Source organism: Diplotaxodon limnothrissa, linkage group LG13, assembly GCF_057381915.1.
Source record: "Diplotaxodon limnothrissa isolate DT_005_m linkage group LG13, D_limnothrissa_male_GT1.1, whole genome shotgun sequence".
Classification (NCBI taxonomy): domain Eukaryota; kingdom Metazoa; phylum Chordata; class Actinopteri; order Cichliformes; family Cichlidae; genus Diplotaxodon; species Diplotaxodon limnothrissa.
Window position 1 is genome coordinate 5,364,196 of NC_140608.1, and position 22,088 is coordinate 5,386,283.

The following is a 22,088-nucleotide window of genomic DNA, read 5'->3' on the forward strand; positions in this document are numbered from 1 at the left end:
TCACTACCTCTCTATAGGTACATAGTAAAAGTATTTTCTGTTTAATCTGTAAGACTTAAATTTCATTAATTATTATTTTATTTTATTATTTTACCGTCTAGATACCATGGGAAAAGCACATCTTGCTCATTGCTACTGTCAATCAAGGGATAATCTAAAACCTGTAAATATAATTCAGGACCAAACGCTTCTCTGTCCCTTCTGGGCTTCACAAAGAGTTTCTTTTCCCTTTGTTTGACACAGCCCTGGGATATCTTACTACTATTACCCTGATGGTAATCCAGTTTTGTTTTGTTTTTTCCAAAGCTTATCAACGCTCCGGTCATCAGGGACAGCATACAGCAACCGCAGCAACTGCACTGGAATGTGGAAATACAGGATGTGGAATATGAGTCGCCTGCAAACAGTGCACCAACAAAAGGCTTGGTATGTTTATACACATTCAGAAAGACCACTTTAGGTATTGGGCTGGGGACTTGGAATATCACTTTGGGGGGGATAAAGGCTTTATAGTCAGTGTTCAGTTAAACAAGACAGTTTGAAGTTCAAACAGAAGGTTAAATGTGTGTTAGTTTCAAGGTTAAGATCATGTTAGACGATGAGGGGATGTAATAGGAATTACTAACATGCTAATAGGTGTTTGCACTCTTTGTCATTTTGGAAATATTCTTACTGGCTTTGTTGCTTTTCTTGAGTAGCATGACCTGGCAGATATATTCATGCCTTTAGGGTACAATTAAATTACTGTAGTCAGTTGTCAAATACACATGGGGAAATAAAATATGCCCTTAAGCATTTCTACTCACCAATTAACAGGCTACATCTTATTCCTTTCTTTTTTATTCAGAATGTGTTGGGGGATATATGTGAAGAGTTTAAAGAAACATTTACTAACATCTTCATATTACAAAACCAACAGTGTAAATAATATGGATTTTTTTTAAAGGTCTTATCTCATAAATTAAATTACAGAAGCCTTAAATGCCTTTCAAACATCTTTTTCAGATTTTATTCCCAAAGAAATATGTTTAGTGTGACAATATACAATTTATCATAAAAAAGTATGTTGAATTGCTGTAATAAATGTTGCTTTGGACGTGAAGCCGTAACCGACAGCACCCAAACTGACCCAACCTCCTAGTGCTCCTTAGCTTTTATACCAGGCTATAAAAAGAACACAGCGGGCCAATTATTAACTCCTGTAACCCTACACTACAGACCCTCCCAAACAAGCACATACACACAATGATGTTGAAATAATGGGTGGGGCTCAGTACCCAGTGAGATGACAGGGCTGAAAAAGCACCTTTGTGGATGTAAATAAGTGATAAGAACACAATTTCTTTCATAAAAATTAAATTAAAACATGCCAATAATGTTACCATTACTGGCATCAGTGGCACTCATTGTCCCTTTTTTAATCCTGTAACACATTTTTTTATCTTTAAGAGGAAGGACGTTGATTCTGTGATTAAATACAAAATAAATAAAATATTTTATTTCACAGCTACACAGACTACGATCAGTGCCTTTGGTAAACATAAGGTTCGCAAAGACGTGTATGCTCAGTAGTTTAGCAGAAGCAGAAAGGAAGTAAAGCGTGTTGGACATGTGAGTTTTGTCTTGTTTTCAACAAATTCAGTGAAAAACCAATGAAGAATCGCCCTATCTTGTCACATGTTTTATCTTAAGTGTATCTAAAATATGACATATTATATATCATCTGTGCCATGGACCAAAACTAAAACTATAATAACTACATGAAAGACTAACTAGGTTATAGTATGTGATATATTGTAATGAAAAACAGCTACTAAAGAGGAAGCCCGGTCTTTCATTCAAATTTCAACCACTGCTGGTTTTGGTCTTCTTCATTAAAATTTACTAAAAATAATAAACATATAGAATATTGTGAGTTTTAACCTTTAATTATTTTCAAAATATACGTGAAAATTAGGATAATTAACTTCAACCAAATAGCACCTTCAGCCAGAGGGAGATGACGTTATTGTCACCACGCCACACGGAGAAGGTCAAAAGTCAACTCGGTAACATCAAAAGCGAGATGCGTGTGAGCGCCATCAACAAAGACCTCAGGAACTCCTGACTGGCCGGTGTTGTTGCGTTGGTTTTTCAGCATTTCCAGCATTGCGTAGATGACTCTTGCGCGTTGTTCCTCAGAGAGCGGGTCCGCCCAACGATAACAGGGCAGCGATGGAGAGTGGAGCAGGAAATACACAGATGACATGTAGACTTTAACAAACTCCAGTTTTAGATAGGAGAGGTCCCTCTGTAAACACACAGGGAGAAAGCTTTAGTTCATATTCACATCTCAGTGTAAGCCACCCAATCTATTATACTGACAGCATCCTCTACAGGTCTGAGCTGATATTACGCATCCAAAGATGCAGACTGTTACTGTAATAATGTGTAATGTATTAATGTGTATGCGATAGTCCCCGTAGGGAAATTGCTCCTCTGCATTTAACCCATTCACCCAGTGAAGCAGTGGGCAGCCACCAATGCAGCGCCCAGGGAGCAGTGTGTAGGGACGGTACCTCAGGGTAACCGTTCAGTGGAGTCGAACCCCCAACCTTCCGATCATGGGGCCACCACTCTACCTACTGAGCTATCCCTACCCCACTGAGCTATCCCTAAACTCAGTAGCTATCCCTACTGAGTTTAATTAATTAAACCAGGCAATCAATACTTCTTCAAAGCTACCTTTTACCTAACCAAAACATCCTATTTCCTCTTTGTTCCCAAAAAGAAAGCAGATCCCCAACATATCACTTTGTAATGGGATCTGTGTCCCAAAACCCTGTTTCCAAAAGAGTTGTAATAATGCATAAAATGTAAATAAATCCAGAATGTCTGGCCTGCAAATCATACAATCCCTTATATTTGATTAAACATGACAAAAAGACATATTAAAAACCTGGAAGGAAAAAATAATTAAAATTTTTACGTTTCAAAATAGTTGGTACAGGCCCGATTAATATATTTACAGGTTTGCATATGCTTCCATCCAGACACAGGGGACGCTAGACCACCGAGACAACTACACTTAAACTCAAACTCAGCAGTTTTTCAGTCGTTTTATAATGACTGCCATTATACTATTTAAGCAAATATGTAGTTCAAATAATTTGCATTCCATTTTTTATATTTGCACCGGGCAAAAATGTGTTTGGACACAGAGTTGTATAACTACACACCTACACGCACGCACCTTTTGTGCTCTGTTCATGTTAGTCTCAGCATCCAGCCAGGCACTCTGGAAGAAACACAGTTATTTGAATATTCAGTTGTCCTTACCATCAAACAAATGTGATGGGTCATACCACTTAACAAGCTTTAAACTCTCTCTATATATAATCACACATTATTTTTACTATGAGAATATTAAAAATAATCTCACAGAAATCATCTTCAACAAGCAGAATTTCAGCTGTGTTGATAAAGCAACAAAACAAAGGAGCAGTTGTTGAATCTTATTTGAATGACAAATGTGACTTTTCTCACCCTGAGAGCATCTAACAGGTCTGGCTGGTCCAACAACACAGGGAAGGTTGAAAGTATAGGACTGCATATTAGATCTGAAAGAGAGATAATGGTATTAAACCCAGAGCTGTGAATGTGATCGGTTTGGATAAGAACCACTGACAGTGCGAGCTACCTGCATTCTGCATTGTGGGCCTGTCCATCAGCAGTGCGTCTGCAAGCAGATGCCTGTGCAGAACCAGCAGATGGATGCAGTTTAGGCAGTGGAGGAGAGTATCTGGAAGGACACTGAAGAGAAAAAATGTACTTATTACAAACATATACATGCACGCACATACATACACACAGGGATATATCTGAGATGAGTCAGGAATGAGTCCAAATAAACAGAGGAAGGCTTTATGGATAAGATATTCTACTGCAGGTGTTCAAGCACAGTGGCAGTCTTTTTTTCACTGATCTTCTTGTCACGGTCCTGGGTCTCCTGACCCAGCGTTTTTAGTTCTTTGTGATTTTTCGTATTATTGTACTTGTGTCACGGTCCTGGGTCTCCTGACCCAGCGTTTTTAGTTCTTTGTGATTTTTCGTATTATTGTACTTGTGTGTGATTTATTCTATGGCCTCTAGTTTTGATCCCTTGCCCTTCATGTCTCCCTGTGTGCCCCTCTGTGTATCTGTGAGCCCTCGTCTCTCCTTATGTTTTATTCCATGCTTCCCCTGCCCATTATGTCTAAGTTCTCCCCGTGCTCTCTCTTCCCCCTGTGTGCCCTCTATGTATTTATGAGCCCTCGTCCCCTTTCGTGTTTATTCCGTGTCTCCCCTGCCTGTTACGTTGGTGTTCTACTCGTGCTCTCTCTCCTCCTGTACTTCCTGTTCCACCTCTCCCGTCAGTGTTCAGTTCACCCCCGCCCTGTCTCGTTATGATTATCAGTGTCACCTGTGTTCCCCGTGTGTTCCCACTTCCCTCGTTAACCCTCTGTGTATTTCTGTCTGCGTCTCCCTCTGTTCAGTGTGACGTCGTCCCTCATGCCGTGTGTGGATCTCCCTGTGTCTCTCTGTAAGTTCTTAGTTTGTGGTTTCCCAGTTCAGTTTGTATATTTGTTCTGCCAGCGAATAAAGCTGAGTTTTGAGTTCATTCCCTCGTGCCTGTGAGTCCTGCATTTTGGGTCCTACTCCTGCCTGCCGCACGGCGATTCATGACAGTACGACGTCACCAGTTATGGACCCAGCAACTCACAACCCCTCCGCTGAGCTCCGGGAGGATTTGATCTATACGGTGGAGTACCACTGTCAGGAGTGGGAGGCGCTGCCAGGAGACGAACACCGGGAGGTCGTAGCCGCCCGTCTACAGCGGATGGTGTCCGGACTCCCGTGGCTGTTCGGCGCGCTGCACCCCCACATCCGGGACTTCCTTGTTTCCACCGTAGGCGTCCGCCCGGAGCTGCCTCTCCAGTGTGAGGGGTCGGAGGACGTTCAGCCCGGTCCGCTGGAGGATTCGCGGCCCGGCTCATCTCCTCCCCCCTCTCGGCGAAAACGGCGTTCACGCCGCCGCCGCCCTAACGTTTCTGAGCAAACTCCGGTGGTGAGTGACACTAACTGTTTCTTCCATGCCACTTCCAAGTCGGACCAACTCGGACAATATTCTGCTCTCCAACCTATATATTTAGAAACCGTTTGTGTGGATGCTCCTTCGGACCCAGGAGTTAAGACTGTTTCATCTGGAACTGTTTATTCTGGAGCTATGTTTATTCAGTCAGCTGCCCGTCCGCTTTCAGCTCAGTCCCCTGCTCAGCAGCCGTCTGTAGCTCAGTCTCCAGTGTCACCTGCTCAGCAGCCACCTGTAGCTCAGTGTCCTGTGTTTCCTGCTCAGAAGCCGCCTGTAGCCCAGACACCAACTCCACCACCACCATTTTCGCCCCAAGCTCTGTTAGCCGCCCGGCCCGAAGCTCTGTTAGCCGCCCGGCCCGAAGCTCTGTTAGCCGCCCGGCCCGAAGCTCAGTCGCCACCTCCACCACATTCAGCCTCGCTTCCCATAGCACAGTCACATCCACAGCCTGACTTACTACAAACCTTATTTCAATCCTTAGCCCAGTCAATAGCTCAGTTGGTAGAGGAATCATCAGCCTTATCGACAGCTCAGTTAGCTCCCTCGCAGCCCTTCACAGCTCAGTTAGCTCCCTCGCAGCCACCCTCAGTGCAGTCTCCAGTGTCCCCAGTGCAGTCCCCAGTGCAGTCCCCAGTGCAGTCCCCAGTGCAGTCCCCAGTGCAGTCCCCAGTGCAGTCCCCAGTGCAGTCCCCAGTGCAGTCCCCAGTGCAGTCCCCAGTGCAGTCCCCAGTGCAGTCCCCAGTGCAGTCCCCAGTGCAGTCCCCTTTAGCACAGTCACCCACTCAACCACCAGCACCACAACCATCACTACCTCTAGTTCATTCCCCTGTGAAGTCATTAACTCCACCACCTACTCCACTCTCACCACCACCGTTACTACAGACATCAGTTCAGTCCCCTGTGCAGTCATTTACTTCTCCACCGTTAGCAGCTCAGGTCCCCGTGTGTCCAGCAGCTCAGGTCCCCGTGTGTCCAGCAGCTCAGGTCCCCGTGTGTCCAGCAGCTCAGGTCCCCGTGTGTCCAGCAGCTCAGGTCCCCGTGTGTCCAGCAGCTCAGGTCCCCGTGTGTCCAGCAGCTCAGGTCCCCGTGTGTCCAGCAGCTCAGGTCCCCGTGTGTCCAGCAGCTCAGGTCCCCGTGTGTCCAGCAGCTCAGGTCCCCGTGTGTCCAGCAGCTCAGCTCGCACCTGAACCTTTGGCCCAGTTCCCCGTAGCAGTGCGGTTTTCTAGCCAGCTTAACATTGAGCCCGGGGTCCTAATCCTCTCTGGCTCTACATCAGCTCCTGCTGGAAGCTCGGATGAGCTCATCCAGGACTCCGCGGCTCCCACGCCGCCATCTACCTCGTCCGCTGGGGGTTCCAGTGAGCCCGGCCAGCACCTCCCTGTCTCCGCTGGAGGGTCCGAGGGGCCCGTTCAGCCTCCTGTCTCCGCTGGAGGGTCCGAGGGGCCCGTTCAGCCTCCTGTCTCCGCTGGAGGGTCCGAGGGGCCCGTTCAGCCTCCTGTCTCCGCTGGAGGGTCCGAGGGGCCCGTTCAGCCTCCTGTCTCCGCTGGAGGGTCCGAGGGGCCCGTTCAGCCTCCTGTCTCCGCTGGAGGGTCCGAGGGGCCCGTTCAGCCTCCTGTCTCCGCTGGAGGGTCCGAGGGGCCCGTTCAGCCTCCTGTCTCCGCTGGAGGGTCCGAGGGGCCCGTTCAGCCTCCTGTCTCCGCTGGAGGGTCCGAGGGGCCCGTTCAGCCTCCTGTCTCCGCTGGAGGGCCCGAGGGGCCCGTTCAGCCTCACGCCGCATCAGCTGGAGGGCCCGAGGAGCCTGTCCAGCCTCACGCCGCATCAGCTGGAGGGCCCGAGGAGCCTGTCCAGCCGCCATCTGCGACCGCCTCGTCATCACCTGGCCCGGCTACATCCGCCTGTGCTTCTGCTACGCCTGGCCCGGCCTCGGCCTCTGCGACCTCGCCCGGCCCGGCCTCGGCCTCTGCGACCTCGCCCGGCCCGGCCTCGGCCTCTGCGACCTCGCCCGGCCTCTGCGACCTCGCCCGGCCTCTGCGACCTCGCCCGGCCTCTGCGACCTCGCCCGGCCTCTGCGACCTCGCCCGGCCTCTGCGACCTCGCCCGGCCTCTGCGACCTCGCCCGGCCTCTGCGACCTCGCCCGGCCTCTGCGACCTGGCCCGGCCTCTGCGTCCTCGTCTGCCGCAGCCTCCTCTTCAGCTGCCTCGTCTGGTCCAGCATCCTCATCAGCTGCCTCGTCTGGTCCAGCATCCTCATCAGCTGCCTCGTCTGGTCCAGCATCCTCATCAGCTGCCTCGTCTGGCCCTGCGCCCACCGGGCCATGGCCGGCACGCCTGGGACTGGAGGGCCGCCGCTGCCTTCCGCGCGGTCGGCCTCCTGAACTGCTCCGTCGTCTCCTTCGCCGCCGCCGCTGCCTTCCGCGCGGTCGGCCTCCTGAACTGCTCCGTCGTCTCCTTCGCCGCCGCCGCTGCCTTCCGCGCGGTCGGCCTCCTGAACTGCTCCGTCGTCTCCTTCGCCGCCGCCGTTGCCTTGCGCGCGGCCGGCCTCCTGAACTGTTTCCGCGTCGCCGCCGTTGCCTTGCGCGCGGTCGGCCTCCTGAACTGTTTCCGCGTCTCCGCCGTTGCCTTCCGCACGGTCGGCCCCCTGAACTGCTCTGTGTTTTGGGTTGTTTTCTTGGGCTCCGGTGTTTTCTGTGCTCTTTGTTTTCTGTTCCGAGCCCTCCGTCCTGGGCCCCCGCCGCCCGCCCTGGGTTGTTTTCTGTTTGGTTTTGTTTTTCTGTGTTTGGGCTGTCTGGAGCCAGCCCTTGAGGGGGGGGTACTGTCACGGTCCTGGGTCTCCTGACCCAGCGTTTTTAGTTCTTTGTGATTTTTCGTATTATTGTACTTGTGTGTGATTTATTCTATGGCCTCTAGTTTTGATCCCTTGCCCTTCATGTCTCCCTGTGTGCCCCTCTGTGTATCTGTGAGCCCTCGTCTCTCCTTATGTTTTATTCCATGCTTCCCCTGCCCATTATGTCTAAGTTCTCCCCGTGCTCTCTCTTCCCCCTGTGTGCCCTCTATGTATTTATGAGCCCTCGTCCCCTTTCGTGTTTATTCCGTGTCTCCCCTGCCTGTTACGTTGGTGTTCTACTCGTGCTCTCTCTCCTCCTGTACTTCCTGTTCCACCTCTCCCGTCAGTGTTCAGTTCACCCCCGCCCTGTCTCGTTATGATTATCAGTGTCACCTGTGTTCCCCGTGTGTTCCCACTTCCCTCGTTAACCCTCTGTGTATTTCTGTCTGCGTCTCCCTCTGTTCAGTGTGACGTCGTCCCTCATGCCGTGTGTGGATCTCCCTGTGTCTCTCTGTAAGTTCTTAGTTTGTGGTTTCCCAGTTCAGTTTGTATATTTGTTCTGCCAGCGAATAAAGCTGAGTTTTGAGTTCATTCCCTCGTGCCTGTGAGTCCTGCATTTTGGGTCCTACTCCTGCCTGCCGCACGGCGATTCATGACACTTCTAACCCGAGCTGTGTTTGCGTCCGGCTGTTGGCTGATTTCAGCTTAACAACAAGTTTGGGCTGCCGCCTGGCTTGGAGCATCTGCTGGAAAACACCACTTGGAGCTGAAAGGAGAGGAGATACACTGATTAATATAACATAAAAACTATTATTTTGTTTCTATTGTTTTTTCCTTATATTATTTTAAGATCAAAATGTACTGAGTCTGCCATTTCTCCTTACATCCTCTAGTGGGTGACGCCTCCACTGCTACATCCTTCTCATATGGAGTGCCACCATTCACAGGCAGTTCATAGGTCCTGTACACAGTAGATAATTCAATTTTGTGCGCGCTTAATAATGTCAGTGGTTTTGCGCTAGGTGTCATTTTACTTTGTTAATCTTTTCACTACTGTAGGTGTCTAAAGAAAAGATATTCTGATATATTTTCGCAGCTTTTTCTGCATATGTCTGGATGAATGTAAAAAAACACATGTACCTGTTCGGCACAGGATTTCCTGCATCATCGGTCAATTTGAGGAAAGCCCAACCACAGCTTAGGTCTCCTCTCTCCCCAGTAGACTAAAACAGAGACACTTTTTCTTTTCTTTCCTTATATACATTTTTGTAATTCGCAAAATTGTATGCACCCTTACATTTCGTATAAAAGTGACTCCTAATTCAAAGAGGATCCCGAGGTTAGGAGACGCAGAGTTGCAGCGCAGAAAACAGTCTCCATCCAAGAGGGTGGGCAAGATACCGGTCACCTTGAACAGACACACACATGAACACATGCTAAATTTCACATTTCTCACAATTTCTTTTTTTGTCTTCTTTTGCAGAGCCTCAGTACAAAGAGTCTGCAAATCAGTTTGTGTTGTAAGGTTACAAACATAGCAACCTCCACATACCCTTGGAGAGAAGCTCCAGGTCTTTGGGCTCTTGGCGTTGTAGGCTGCCCTTATTATGTGGATGTTACTCAAAACCTGAAACACAGTGAAACTCATGTTGAAAAAAGCAAGAGAGCAAGGGAATTAGATACAAAGAGTTAAATCTGAAAAAAACCCTGCATAAAAATCTTCCTGTTTTATGGCAGAAACGTGTTCTTTGTTGTCTGAGTTGAGCTGAAATGTGACTGTTTCATAAGCTTACACACTTAAAGAGACCAATACATGATTCCTGCCACTAAAGTAATCAAGGATATGAATTACTACATCCACACTAGCCCGGTTAAATTTGAAAACGGCATTTTGGTCTGAAAACGCTCCGCGTCACACTATCGTTTTCAGTTGTTTTCACAGAGTTGTTGATCCATGGCCGAAAACGATTACGTTCCAGTCCTGCGCATGCATGAAACGCAAGACGATTCGACCTGCCTCATTTCTGTCTGCTGCTTATTTACTTTCCGGCTCTCTGAAATGTTGTGACAAAATGTTGAGGAAAAGCACCAAGTTTTTTAAATGGACTAACAATGAGGTGAGTTGTTGCTGCGAGTAACACAAAAGTACAAAGTTGCAAAGCAAGTGAGAATTAAAGAATTTGAAGAAAAGCTATCTGGAGCATGTGCAAACTGATCTTTAATAGGGCTGTCAAAATTGAGAACAAACAAAACAACTGCTGTATAATGCCCTCCGCTATCATAGTTTAATTGGTCACATGACTGCATCACATGACAAAATGTATCATCAACTTCGAAAAAGTTCCGGGTTCGCTGTTCACACTGCTACGCAAAAACGGCGTTTTCGAATGTATCCGCTTTGAAAAGCGTTTTCAGAACGCTGCGCTTTCCTTGACCTGTATGCACCCTTACATTTCGGTCTCAGTGTGGACGGAAGGCCAAAACGGAGAGACAACGATGCCCTAGCCGTAATGTTTGACACCTGTTTTACCTAATACACCAAAAGTATTAATAAAATTCATTATACTCTGAAGACATTTGGAGAAATTAAAGAAGTGCAGTAAAACATTACAGTACAAAAGAACGTAATAATGATCGCTCCAACCAAGGAAGAATGGAAGCAAATGTTCCCCTGATTCTGTTTGTAATAACGACAGTGGTATAAGCTTTCTGCACAAGCAAATATGCTAAGCCATAAATTCTAGATGTGCAGATAAGGTTGAAATAGCTCTTTTTGCAGACGACTGTACACCACTTTATACAGCACATTTGAGTCTATTTAGAGTGACGCAAAAAAGAAAAAACTTCATATAATGAAGCGTTCAGGATCTTTCTCAGTTCTCTAAATGTTTGTGACTTAGTACCTTTCTTGGTGTGTGGCATAAATTTATGTTGTAAATATCTCATAATGGTTTTAAATGATTTCTTTTTCATTTTTTGTCATGGACTAGTGTCTAAAATAAAAGTATACAGAGACAACCATGATACCTGAGTTCCGTCAAAGGCGCAGAGGCGGACGTGCCGGCTGAGGACTTGAACACCAACCCCAGGAGTAGGAATCATCCTGCAGCTCCACAAACTGAAACAAACACTCGTGCTGACCTGCCGAGGACGAACCTACACCACAGGAGAATCACACAGTAGGCAGGTTTATGACTATAGTTGCTGGTAAGTGTCAGAAACACAGGGACAAGCTCACCTTGCCAGTGTCTGGGTCCAGGAAGAGGTCTTTAAAGGAGAGCTGTGATTGGCTGAGCTGAGGCTGAATGTAATGACTTCCTCTGTATGTTACACCTAATAAAGGACACAAAGGGTTACAGCTTTGCCCTGAAAGTCATGTAGCATTGGCTTGTTAGATAAATATTACTATTTACAGTGACAGCTGCTTCTATCAATACGGTAACAATAGGGTAAAAATTGTGCATCTAACTCACCATTCAACCTACTGTACCAAAACAACTACAGTAATAAAAAATAACATCCAGTATAACTCACCCAGTATAAACTCTTAATTGTTGAAGCCTGTGCAGTTATGAACTTGAATAAATTAAAATGTCTTTTAAACCAGCTCCTTTATCTCACAGTGTAAGCTGTTCAAGCTGTTTTAAGTTTTGGGTGTCATCTTAGTTTAAATCCAAATTTCCATTAAGATGCAACAATTTGTAGAATTGTTGATTTTTCCAAATATAAATGTGACACATCCTGTGATTTCTGCTTCACTGATGCAAGGATTTGTTACTACCTTGGAATACATTACTTAGAATTGGGGAAATGTAATCCACATATTTTGCTGCTTTATAGAAAAATTATACATTGACAAAGTAATTGGCAGAAGTTGAGTAACTGGCAATGAAAACAGTTTTCCCCTAGCCTTATAACAGCCACTTAACCTGTAGGATGATGTCAGGCAGCACTAAGGGAGGCAGGTCTGTTCACCACCAGTGGACCAGCAAGCTCTAGGATTTACTGAATTCTGCCAGTGCTTCCAAAACTGCACAGATCCCCCATTGTGGGCAGAGTTTACTTCATATTAATTTGTGAGTTTATCCAGTCTCTCTCTCTCTCTCTCTCACTCACACACTCACACTCTCACACTCACACACACACACACACACACACATGCTGCATAATGACCTTCCTCCACCAGTAATTTATTGAGAGTTGATGGTCTGAATCCTGAAGGTATAGCACCCATGGCGGAGAGCACATCTGTTGCATCAATCTGTCACAGACACACGATAAAACCATAAAACATATTTAACACAGCGCTAAAGATTGTGAATGCAGTATTTGTTGTTGGGAAAATTAATAGCAGTTTCAGTTCTTGTAGTTATAACTGTAGAGTATAGAAAGTCGCACCTCACTCAGAGCCTTTTTGACTGTAGACCAGTTAGAATGTGAAGCACTGTCAACAAAAACAAAAGAAACCAAGAATAATTATGTTATTCATTCACACCAGTAAGTAATATTTTTATGTTGCCATTAATCTGGATAAATGTAGTTTTCAAAATTATCTTCCTTTTAAACAAAGTCTCTCAAGTGTAGGGAAACACAGACCCTGGAAGCTTAATGCCATTAAATAAAAATTAAATAAAAAACTTTCAACCTCCATTTGTCTGGATCATCAGTTAATTCTTCACTATCTTGATTTTCCTCCTCTTCCGACTCCTCCTTGTCATCATCATCTTCTTTTGAATCATTGTCATCATCATCATCATCTTCCTCATCAACACTAGAGCCAATCTAACACATTATGGTTACATTTAAAATATAATCAGAAATCATATCCTGTTATGGTTTTGATCTTTTTTGTCAGTCTATACTAATATTAAAAACACAATGAATAAAGAAAACTGCTGCAGGCTGCATTTTAATGTTCTCAGTAATGTTTTATAATTCCTTCAGCTAAACACTTGTCTAAATGAAAATTCATAATGTTGGACTTGCTATCATTGCAGATTTTGTACCTTCAGGAAGGTTTTTGGAACCACTCCTCTGCTGCCTTTAGTGTTCTGAGCCAGCCACCATCCATCTGCTGCCTTCCTGATAATCCTCAACACCTCCCCCTTCTGAAACAACAGGCCACAGAACACCATGTAAGTTCACATAACTCACACATTTATAACAAACAGATGAGATCAAATGCAGTTCATCACAGACATGTCTAAAATTCAGATGTGAGGATAAACCTATCTTCCTAATCGGTTAAGTACTTGATTAAAAATTAACCGGCAATGGAATAAGATTCATTAACACAAAGGGATATCAAATTGGATAAGTGGAGATGGATGGATGGATGGATGGATGGATGGATGGACATAACGATTAATAAAGCTTATAAATTACACTACAGTGCATTAGACTACATGCCAATATCTACCAGACACATCATAGAAATGTTTAAAATTAAAAAGGTAAATAGTTTTCAGAAATATGTAAATTACATTTGTTACTTAATTCAGGCCTGCAAGACTTGAAGAAGAAGATTTGGATGGCTAGAGCGCCCTCTTCTGTTGAAACTAAATATTATACAATATCGCTTTTAACATGCAAGGGGAAAGAATCCAAGCTCTAAACGTCCTAAATATATTGCTGACATCAAGGCTGTTTGTGTTTTACCCGAACAGACAGATCTCCTTCCTGCTCTCCTTTGAAATCACTGAGGACCATGTAGATGCGAGCATCTGACTGAGATGGCGGTTTCAAATCTCGCCTCTCATCACCGGCAATGTTGTTAACAATTTCTACATGCTCTTCTTCATTGTCGTTACTGTCTTCGTCATCGTCTTCTTCAGCACTATTTTCACTATCTTCCTTTGAAACATTACTGTGGACCAGGGAATAATTCAGTGAAAAAAGGTATTCTTGGGTCAGATTTGTCAATCAATTGTCATTGAATCTGTCAGATAAACTGATGCTTTGCAATGAAGCATGCAGGTTAAATTGTTGTGGGGAAGTCAAGCCCCCTGCAGCATGGACTATAAAGTACATACACAGATCAACAACAAAAAAAACTCTACCGTCCCAGTTTTCCTTCTTTGCACTTAACACACATTTCACTAACCCTGCTTCAGTGCTAGGTCCTGGTGGCGACAGCTCCAGAGAGAGAGTTTTTAGACGCTCCATGATGTTTTGCACTCGTCGCTCCTCTTCCTGTTTCCTCTGATCATAATTGCCCACTGGAGCCAGCTCCTCACCCTGAAAGATCAAGCGTTAGCTTATGATGGCTAATTAGCTACACTGCTGTCAACCATGCAACATTTTCCACAAAGATAAATTAATATATCGATTTGCTGCCGTAAGTAATGACAACTGCTTTAATAAAAACAACTAATATTAGTCAAGTAATATCACTGATTGCTTCCAATTGTTGGCATCGAAAGATTATATTAAATCTGTGTACAATAATAGTATTTGAAAAGGTTGAAAAGTTTCTTAAAGATTAGAAAACTAACCTTGCTCAGTTTCTTCAGTGTCCTTAGTGTCTCCTCTGCTGACATTTGCAGTTTTTGGCATCTGTTTGCAAGTAGATATCAAATTTTCAAGCATTCCATAAAGTAGGTGATCAGGGCATGTGGTAGAGAGGGTCATCATGCTGAAATATCCTTGGGCAGACTGATAGCGAACTCACTGATGGACCCATTGCAGTCTGAGTACGTGTGTAATTGTTAGAAAATGTTTATAGATACAATCCTGTATGGATTTGTGCGTGACTGGGTGAGTGACACTTTTAGCAGAAAACCCTTTGAGTGCTCAACTGACTACTAACTACACACAAGGATTTCAATGTTAAAACAGGTGAGGGTGCTCATCTTAAGGAGTAAGGAAGGGCACTGCTGGTGCTCTACCACAGTTGGTTACCTTCGAAAGGCCTCTTCAGTGGATCCAGCCTGGCTCTGGACATCCTTCTCCAGACTGTCAACCTGTGAAAGTGTTTAAATCAATGTACAGTTCAGCGTTTATATTGATGATTATGTCGGTTTTTATTCTGGTTTACATTGCTAACTCACAGCAGTGCATCATAATGAATTGTTACGAACAGATGCTAATCAATATTTATGCTAGCGCATGCCACGTCGGTAAAGGGCTTATAAGACAAAAGTGTTTAGAGAAACAGTCGAGTTCAAGCCTCGGGATCACATCATTTCGAAAAAGCTCTGGTGGTACATGTGCAACAACTGTATAACGTTCAGTCCGAACAGTTTGGTGCAGTCGCACCTAAGTTTAAAGCGTCGTTCTTGAACTGACCTGTTTTTTTATTTCATCCACTTCTCTCTGGGCTAGCTGCAAAGGTCCTCTTCTTTTTAGTGGCATTTATACACTTTTTAGGGTCACACGGTACGTGTGTTAGCTGATCTTCTAGCTTGCTAACTGACGCTGGGCTTCCAACAGTTGCTAAGCAACTGACTTCTTCTTCTTCTGTATAAGGTTTATTGGCGGTTGGCAAACAGCAAAATGGTGCATTACCGCCACCAACTGGTGTGGAGTGTGGACCGAAAAAGCAACTGACTTCTTCGATTTTTTTTTAATTGTCAATGTAATTTCCGTGCTCATTGTGGGTTTGTTTTAGTCAGCATATTTCGCTTATGTAATATATTTTTATATATTCGTAAATGAATGAACGCGATATTAATACAAAGACTATGTTTTCTGTTTTTTTTTGCAATTATTGGCAGTTTACAAGCTTACATCAAGCTACCGCCGCCTACTGGTCTGGATATTTTCTCACGATTCCTTGAAAAATTACTGACGTTACTGCGACTTCATAATGTTGGAGTTGTTTGTGTTTAATGCGCATTTAATTCAGATTCAATGCCATAAGCGTAAAAATTGATCGGTCTAAAGCCAAATATTGGATCAAAAGGCAAAACTACCATTATTGATTGTAATCATATATGAATCCAAATACCCTCCAAATTATGATGTAATGCATTTCCATTTCCTCTAATACTAGTTTTTAAATCCTAGATGTTTGATGCTTTTACAGGTTTTATGTCCAAAAAAGATAACATAAAATATTACTGATATTTTTACTTCTCTTCCGAATCGAGCGTGAATTCCCCCCCCCAATAATCCTCAGCTTTTGACTGATCGAACCCATCCAGTATCACTCTTTCAAAGGACACTTGCAATGCACAGTTGTGTAAGTGCTTTCAGAAAGACCTATAGGGCGTACGTTACGTCCTTTGCCTTTCGTGTTACCTTCACTGTCACTTTTCTTTTCCCCAAATTTCAAATGTATAATTTCAAAACATACCACCACTGTAACAGCGTTGGGTTTTTTTTATATAAAAAAAAGTTTAAAGGTCGCTTATGAGCCCATTTAAGATGTCGTTCGGCAAGCGTCCTCGCTAAATTGCCCCCGATTTTCTAAGTTACGACCCTTTGAGTGGCAGTGAAGGCAGCAAACACTGTTAGTTATGTCATTTATCAACCATGGCTGCACCCGTCGCTCTTATTCAAGGTGCGAGCAGAGGACTGGGCTTTGGATTCTGCAAATATATACTTAAAAATAAATCACTCGCTACTGTTGTAGCAACATGTCGAAACCCGGACGGGGCTGCAGAATTGCGGAGCCTGGCCGGCCAACACCCGGGCCGACTGATGGTCCTCAGACTGGACGTGAACCACGAGGAGGACATCCGCGGAGCTGCAGAGAGGGTTAAGGAGAGTTTCGGTCGGCTGGATCTAGTCGTCAACTCCTCGGCAATGCTTCACCCTTCGGGGAAAGGAGAGACCAGCTTGAGGGATGTTTCTGCACAGGTAGACCTTTGTTTTAGTGTGAGAAGCCACATTTCCGTAAAAACTGGAGTAAAAGTTAGTTTAACTCACTGTCGTGAGTCAAACCGTTGCCTGTGTAGAAAATACATGCACAGAAGTAGTGCAAAAAACTTGGTGAGACACCATCATCATAGAGGCATTTGGATTTCCCCCTGTAATGGTACATACATTGGACTTTTTCTAACAATCTCTGGTGGTCCTTAAACTGTGCTGGTGATGTCTGTGTCCAGCAAGAGAGTCTGAAATCGGCAACACCAAATTCATTAAATCCTTAATTAAGTAACTTTTTTCCCATTTTCAGGGTATCATTTCCACCTTAACGACTAATACAGTGGGTCCTTTGGTCATGGCCAAGTATTTCTCCCCCCTCCTTCTTAAGGGCAGTGGTGGATTTGGTCAGCAGCCTGCAGAGAAAGCCAAACAGCACAGCGGGATCATTGTTAACATCACAGCGAAAGTGGGATCAATTGGAGACAATGGTATCTGGTGGTTCCAAAACACTTTGTGCATACATGTCATGTAGGTAGTGGCACTTCCAGACCAGATTTATCAGTGGGACCAGTGTTTTGTTTTGTTTTTTTAATCGGGGCACAGAACAAAACAAAAAAGTTTTTTTTTTTAATGTATTAAGCACATACTGTACAGGATTGACAGTCTCTGTTTCTGATCCCTCGTTCTTTGCATCCTCTCCAGCTAACTCCTCTTTCTCTCTTTCATCCCCTCATGATCTTCATCCTCTCTCTCTACACTGTTCTTTGTTAACAGGAGAAAAACCCACCAGCTAAACGGCTCCAAATTTAAAAGAGCAAGTGTGCAGCACCCTAAACGGTCCACGTTGAACACCTCAGCAATTTAATTCCAGTTACCGTGCCACTGCATATCACCATAAGAAATCAATTAATTATTATCTCTTGAGCACAGAGGCCAGAGCTAGTTCTACGGGGGCGTTGGCCCCTGTCTAAAACCACCTATGCACGTAGGCAGCACCACTTTTGTTACTTAGCTGAAGGACAGAGCATAGTTACAAAGCAGATATTTATCTTTTGTTATAATGTGCATGCATGCACAGTGGTAAAATGTTCATCTCTAACACTTTTTTCTCAGGTCTTGGAGGTTGGTACAGCTACAGAATGTCTAAAGCAGCTCTTAACATGGCCACTAGGAATTTGTCTATAGAGCTGGGCCGCAGTCGACCCAAGGTAAGTGTTTTCATACATGCTGCATTAATGTCTTGATGCATGCTCAATCATCAAGTTAAGGAAATCCCAAAGTTGAGTCTATTCATGTGGTTGTTTGTTTGGTTGGCGTTTTCAGTGGGAGAAACATTTCGTCATTCGTCCAAGTGACTTCCACCCTTATGTGTCAGGAGTATCAGAACAGCTGAGACGCATTTTCTCTTAAGACTGGGTCTCTGTTGGTTTCAAACCCCAAGACACACTGTGCCAAAAATTGGTCCACCCAAAAGATATGTCACAAATAGAGTAATATAGTGTACGCTGTTAAGTGCCAGGAGGATTGCCAGGATTTATACATCGGGGAAACCAAACAACCTCTGGCTAAACGGATGGCACAGCACACAAGAGCTAACTTGTCAGGCCAGGACTCCGCAGTCTGTTCACACCTACAGGCCACGAGATACTGTTTCAATGATGAGGATGTACACATCCTGGACAGGGAGGAACTCTGGTTTGAGCAGGGAGTCAAGGATTTACACGAAAAGGGAAAAAACATCTCTGAGCCTAAGGTCTAAGATGCTTGTTACTGGTGTTTGTATCTTTCTTTTAGAGCATGGATTAGGGCATGCCCTTGTACATAGATCCCATAGCCTATAATGATGTTTTTTTTCCCCAGGTTGTTTGTGTGTCCCTACATCCAGGAACAGTGAACACAGACCTCTCCAGGCCTTATCACCGGAATGTGCCACAAGACAAGCTGTTCAGCGCTGAACACTCTGTGAACTGTCTAATGAGCATCATTGACACGCTAAATATAGAAAAGACTGGAAAAGCGTACAGCTGGGATGGAACCGAACTTCCGTGGTAGAATTTCTAAGAGATGAATTTCACCACTTCTGGTCTTAATGGTGAATTTCTGAGCAGTGTTGAGACAATGTGGAGATGAGCTGGACTTCATGCTATTGCTGTACAAGACATTTGTGCTCAAGTGACAGTTCAGATGGTCAATGAAAAAACTCTTTTACTACCTCATAATTATCCAAAGTGCTTAAATCATCTGTAGCACATACAGCTTTTGTGTGAAGCCATTATTGACAATGTATCTGGTTTCAATATTTCATACAACTCTCATATAATTTAGTACTGCTCATTTTAATGGTAAAAATCATGTAATATCTCACTAATCTTGACGTCTTTCCCCAATTCAGTAATATCATCAGGTGGTTTGTATTAAAGGTGAATAAATTATCTGACTGTTTAAAATTTGTGGTTGCATTACACACACAAGCAGTCATTTTGGAAACAAGTGCTGTGGACATACAGTATGTTTTAAGAAAAAAAGATTGCATGGCTGGAGTTAATCTGCTAGTACATTCTACATGCAAATGTTGCACAAAGACTAACTCCTAAAGATAAAATAATAAAATCCTTTACATAGGATCTGTAAGAATTTTTTTTTCATCCACATCAAGTCTGAAACTGATTGTGATAAAAGTTAATCCCAAAGAATCTGACTCTTTATGAGATATAAAGATGAAGCTATTTGGCAACTGGAAAAACACTGGACTGCAGCAGTCATGGCTCAGTCTGTTGCAATCTTCCACCAGAGGTGTAGTCACAAAACAATTAGTGCTTTCACTACCTCATATATTCAGAAAAAGTTAATTTAATATGTAATTATAATAATGGATTGCATTTATATAGCGCTTTTCTAGGCACCCAAAGCGCTTTACAATTCCACTATTCATTCACTCTCACAAACTGGTGGAGTTGTAGCCACAGCTGCCCTGGGGCAGACTGACAGAACATTCCGGTTACAGATGAGCTTCCCAATCCCCTGAGCCACGGTCGCCCCGTAATCATAAGAAAATGAATACAACTCCAATAATGTAAATAGATTACTGCATTTGTAGGCTTTTGGTTTTGTAAGTTGCTTTTTAAAACAAGATTTACACTTTAAATTAGAGATGGCACGATACCACTTTTTTATGTCCGATACTGATACCGATATCATAAATTTGGATATCTGCCGATACCGATATGAATCCGATATAGTGTTTTTTGATCAACAAAACTGTTTTTTAAATATCTTGCTGCATTTTGTATAAGTTCATACTCAAGTTTAAAACAACAACTACACTAAAGCTATTCTGTTATACCTGTATGCAAAAAAAAATATTTCATAGTTCAGCAATACTGTTCAATCTAATAAACTTAAACCTACACCATCCTCCCTATTCTGGTATTTTAAAGAGTACTTAGCATAAATATTAAGCAACCTAACTAATAGGGTTCCAACTCCCAGCAACAACAAAAATAAATAAATAAAAAATAGGGAACCACCCCTTAGACTTGTAGTCAAGACCGCCTAATCCGAGACCAAGACAAGACCAAGACCAGAGGGTATCAAGACCAAGACAAGACCAAGACCAGAGGGTATCGAGACCAAGACAAGACCAAGACCAAGTTGAGACGAGACCGAGTCGAGACGAGACCAAGACCAAGACCGAGACAAAAAAAGTCTTTAAACTGCAGCCAGATGCTATTCTATATACATATGCAGGACACCTTAAACTAGTTTTTTAATTAAGCAGCAAGGCAGAACAAAGTCGGGCCTGTATCAAGACACAGGGACTAAACCCCAATTCAACCAGACCCAGAACTGATCCGGAATTAAAACAGGACTACAACAGTAACCAAGACAGAACCAGAATCAGAACTAGATGATAGTAGCACTAAAAAATCATCATAGACCTGCACTACACTTATTTTTTAATTCTACCAAAGTACAATATTTAGATTGAGAAAAGTTTATATAATTATTTAGCCTTGTTGTGCAAACAAGCCTGCAGAACTTAATAAATATAGAATTTGAAAAGGAACAAATGGTATCTAAAAAGAAACACTAGGTACATGTTCTGATGAGTTTTGGCAAACAACCATTTGACTAACATGTGTGTCTCACCTGCTCTTGTTCCATCTCTGTTCTGTCCTCATTCTCTCTCTCCCTCTCTGTTCCTCTCTCTCCCTCTCTGCTCCTCTCTCTCCCTCTCTGCTCCTCTCTCTCCCTCTCTGCTCCTCTCTCTCCCTCTTTGTGCTGACAATCAAGCCAAACACCAACATCATCAAATACAGTGGAAACCAGATATTTACACACTCTTCAGATAAAAACACAAACACTTTTTAATTGTAACATCAAATCAGACTAAATGTTTATTTTTTTAGATTGATAAATATAAAAAACATATTTGTTAACTTTGAGAGTAAAGAGAGAAACTATCTGTATTTCTTAATTGCAAATGGAACCAAATTGTATTCAAAATTGAGCCACACTTATGGAGCTCCACAGTTCTTTTCCTGGTCTTTTGGTTGACATCTCTTGATGTTCCCATGTCACAGAAACAGGCTCTGTGTTTTGCCTTATATGCATCCACAGCTGTGCCACCAGTTTACTCACATGGACTCTACTAACCTATCAGAAACTTCTTCAGCTCAGAATCGAATCGTCTGGAGTTTCTTATTAATTAACAATAAACTTAGTGTATATGTACTCCTAAATTTGATGAAAGTGATTAAAATAGACAGCTCCCTCTTTTTATTCTGACATTCAACTAATTCAAAAGATATTTCAACATTTATTTATCTAAAACAAAAGTTTACTCTAAATTGATGTTTAGCAGTAAAAAAAAATTATGTTTTCTCCCTAAAGTGTATGTAAATATCTGGTTTCAACTGTGAATATACTGCTGTGTATTGAAATTCCTCTTGTTTTGCATAGATATACTAAACAACATCCAAAGCATAATATATAAAATAACATCTACCTGAGTTTTTTCTTTGAAAGAAGCTCCTTATGTCCATTGTTGTGTTCATCAGTACACAATTGAAACCGATTTAGAGAGTTTGTTTAGCCGTGGAGGGTAACAACTGAAAATATGAAATGTAAGCTAAGACTCTCTAAAAAATCAGCATTGCTGTTCGGCTTTTTATTTATCCATTTTTTGATTCACTCGAAGAGCAAGTAACGCAACCAAGTGATCAGTTTGATATCAATCTTTTGTGATACACCGTCATATTTACATTATTAGTTCAGTACGAATGATTTGCTTTGGTACCTGGTCAAACTTAAGCTCTCCTCTGTCTGCAGCAAACTCGCAGG

General features: G+C 43.3%; 2 protein-coding genes across 2 annotated transcripts; one reads left to right on the forward strand and one right to left on the reverse strand.

The window, feature by feature from the left end:
* Positions 1-2,011: 2,011 nt before the first annotated feature.
* nphp1 (nephronophthisis 1) lies at positions 2,012-15,287 on the reverse strand. Its single transcript, XM_085369058.1, has 20 exons — positions 15,222-15,287; positions 14,835-14,896; positions 14,429-14,489; positions 14,038-14,171; positions 13,593-13,800; positions 12,941-13,042; positions 12,577-12,716; positions 12,333-12,378; positions 12,108-12,195; positions 11,173-11,267; positions 10,962-11,090; positions 9,487-9,561; positions 9,232-9,342; positions 9,075-9,157; positions 8,819-8,895; positions 8,601-8,700; positions 3,680-3,792; positions 3,526-3,599; positions 3,233-3,277; positions 2,012-2,290 (listed from the first exon to the last, which is right to left on the reverse strand). Exons 1-20 carry the CDS (start codon positions 15,285-15,287, stop codon positions 2,012-2,014), a joined length of 2,088 nt encoding a protein of 695 aa, XP_085225184.1.
* A 1,122-nt stretch (positions 15,288-16,409) lies between these two features.
* On the forward strand, positions 16,410-18,797 carry LOC146619723 (uncharacterized). Its single transcript, XM_085369442.1, has 4 exons — positions 16,410-16,736; positions 17,056-17,233; positions 17,859-17,953; positions 18,606-18,797. Exons 1-4 carry the CDS (start codon positions 16,410-16,412, stop codon positions 18,795-18,797), a joined length of 792 nt encoding a protein of 263 aa, XP_085225568.1.
* Positions 18,798-22,088: the final 3,291 nt, after the last annotated feature.

Excerpts from the sequence above, each read along its gene's own strand:
- LOC146619723 (XM_085369442.1), top strand. The coding sequence starts at position 16,410 with ATGGCTGCACCCGTCGCTCTTATTCAAGGTGCGAGCAGAGGACTGGGC. Across the intron at positions 16,737-17,055 it reads TGAGGGATGTTTCTGCACAG|GGTATCATTTCCACCTTAAC; the intron begins GTAGACCTTTGT and ends TCCCATTTTCAG. Across the intron at positions 17,954-18,605 it reads TGGGCCGCAGTCGACCCAAG|GTTGTTTGTGTGTCCCTACA; the intron begins GTAAGTGTTTTC and ends TTTTTTCCCCAG.
- nphp1 (XM_085369058.1), bottom strand. The coding sequence starts at position 15,287 with ATGCCACTAAAAAGAAGAGGACCTTTGCAGCTAGCCCAGAGAGAAGTG. Across the intron at positions 9,158-9,231 it reads GAGTCACTTTTATACGAAAT|TCTACTGGGGAGAGAGGAGA; the intron begins GTAAGGGTGCAT and ends TCTCTGTTTTAG. Across the intron at positions 2,291-3,232 it reads ACATGAACAGAGCACAAAAG|AGGGACCTCTCCTATCTAAA; the intron begins GTGCGTGCGTGT and ends GTGTGTTTACAG.